Source organism: Sinocyclocheilus anshuiensis, unplaced genomic scaffold (genome assembly GCF_001515605.1).
Source record: "Sinocyclocheilus anshuiensis isolate Anshui unplaced genomic scaffold, SAMN03320099.WGS_v1.1 scaffold1185, whole genome shotgun sequence".
NCBI classification, from domain to species: Eukaryota; Metazoa; Chordata; class Actinopteri; order Cypriniformes; family Cyprinidae; genus Sinocyclocheilus; species Sinocyclocheilus anshuiensis.
Window position 1 is genome coordinate 248929 of NW_015548278.1, and position 2641 is coordinate 251569.

Consider the following 2641-nt stretch of genomic DNA (forward strand, 5'->3'; position numbering starts at 1 on the left):
GGACTGTTTCCTGGGAGAGTAGCCTACAATGCCGGTGTCTGTTTCTATAAAGTGGGGCAATTCCAACTTTGCAAGGACAGTCTGGCGATTCTGATTCACAGCCTGTAAGTACGTCTTCATATTTAAAGAATTTGCCACTTACGATTCAAACGCGAGTTTTGAGCAGTGTAGAGTAGCGCTTGTTTGTCGTTTCTCTGATCACAAATGCAGACATGGTTTTATGTTTATGCGGCGCGATGCAACCAATGCGTAAAAAGACAGTATAAGTCATTATAATGAGTAATTATGTCCCCACTGGATGCAACAAATGCCTCGTTTATAATGAGTTTTAATGTTTTTGAATCGTCGAGCCGGGACACGGCATCACAGTATGGTAAGGGGCGTAACATTTCAGTCACACGCTTGAGGTATTCGGCCAATCACAACGCACTGGATAGCTGGCCAATCAGCGCACACCTCGCTTTCCAGACCGATGAGCTTTGTAAAAATCGACGCGTTTCAGAAAGGCGGGGCATAGAGGAGAAACAATAATGTACATTATGTGGAAAATAATGTGTTTTTTAACCTTAAATCACATAAACACATTGCATTACACCAAATACACAAAATAATGTTCTTTTTAGCAACGTCATATGACCCCCTTTAACCGAAATGAGCATCCCTAATGCAGACCTCTCTGAATTTGTCTATTGGTTAATCATAGTCTTTGAAGTCTGCAGATAATAATCAGCTATTATTCATCAACACTGACTGAGTCTTCACACTAATAATGGATAACAACACCTGAGACTATATTGTCAGTATTCAGGTTTGTACGAATAATGTTATAAAACAGATAGCTCTAGTTGGTCAACACAGACATGCTAAAATACATAATATAGTAACCGCTATGATGCGAAACATCTCTTCCCCATATAACAGCGTTTACATGTCAGGGATTATATCTTCAAGCTCTGTAGTAGTAATAATACTATGGCAGTCGTATTAATGTCATGTAGTACAAACGTGTCAAATTGGGTACCAACATGGACAGTCACTCCTTTAAACTATGAACAAACTAAGATAAATTAATGCAAGGAAAATACACACACACAAATTTCACTTGCAACAAGGATGACACTTATTGAATTTCCTTAATAAAATAACATTTTAATGGAAATATGTGTCATACTGTTTATGCAGAATCAGTTTCATTAAAGCAACAGGTCACTTGAGACTGTGTGACATTGTCATTTCCTACCTCTTACAAGTGCAGCAAGAGTGTTTGTCCAGAGGGTGGCCAGAGTCCTGATTCTGCCCACAGATGAGGCAGACCAGCGCTGAATCACGCTGCTGTTGACATCCTTCACACATTACACCATTAGATGACCACTGGCCATTAGGCCTCATGCCACACTGAGCACACGTTCGGCAGTTCTGCAAAACACAACACACAACTCACTGCAACATCATCTAATGCACGGTTATACAAAATGATGACTGCAAACTCACTATATTTAAAACACTGCCAAGTAAAATGTTGTAACATGACAGTGCAAACAATAAAATCATAAACGGACAGCGCTCCCACTTGTGTGACAACAGAGACACCGTCTGGGATATGTGATACTGGTTCAGGTGCCCTAATCCATGCAGGGCTTTTCAGAATGTCTATTTCAGACTGAAAACTACACATGACAGTATGAGATTAAGAGTTTTGAGATTCAGCTCAAAACTCACTTTGTATTTGTTTGTATTAACATTGTATTGTGGATTTTGTATATAATAATGCATAAACGCATTATATTTCGTTTTTTTATATATTACACTGGTTTATTATCATGTAAACACATTTTATTATTATAAAAATACCCCAAAATGCATGAAAAACACATATAAACCATTTCCTATCGTAATCATATATTTCTTAGCTTCATGTTTCATCATAGATATACAGAGACAGAACACAGAAGTTTACATCACTGGAAGGTGGGAAATATGATCACATAACACTGATTGATGGATCTGCAGAGAACTGTCTTTCTGCAAGTCATCAATCCCGTAAGAGAGACAGGCAGACAGTGGTTGAAGCCACTTCGCATCAGACTACATAATTAATGGAAAACAAAGAGAAATTATTTTATCTAAAGATAAGAAGTAAATGTGTGAATACATCAATATTTCCCTTTTGGACTTAAAGCCCTGATGGATGTTGTGTAGCAAAGCCCTGTGATCAAAAATGAATGGGAGTAAAAGCAACTGAATATGTACAGGTGTGAGTCTCGTTATTCTATTCCAATTATCAATAACTACAGATTGATTTTGAATTCCTGACAGAAAATTTAAATATTACTGTCACTGTAACCACGTATTATTATAAACAGTGGTCAAATATTGAAGCTATCTAATCTATCTAATGATTCAATGCTCCTCAACATCAAATTCATAATTATGCTATAAATGTTACTGTAAAAGCCGCCAAAAAAGAGCCTAACAAATAAACAGCTTAATATTGGCGATACATCCACCAGTGGTTTTCAAACAGATATATTGGTTATATATAAATACACTACCGTTCCAAAGTTTGGCATCAGTATCATTTACTAAACTAATTTGATTAGTTTCTCCTTTCGTTTAGAACTTGACAAAAAAAAAAAAAAAA

General features: G+C 36.7%; 1 protein-coding gene across 8 annotated transcripts in view; it reads right to left on the reverse strand.

Moving 5' to 3' along the window:
* LOC107655805 (histone-lysine N-methyltransferase 2C-like) overlaps positions 1 to 2641 on the reverse strand; it is a 181720-nt gene that overhangs the window by 69471 nt on the left and 109608 nt on the right. For all 8 annotated transcript variants that reach the window (XM_016443383.1, XM_016443388.1, XM_016443389.1 and 5 more), the window contains exon 11: positions 1241 to 1416. In XM_016443383.1, coding sequence (XP_016298869.1) covers positions 1241 to 1416 — 176 coding nt within the window. The remainder of the gene's footprint in view (positions 1 to 1240; positions 1417 to 2641) is intronic.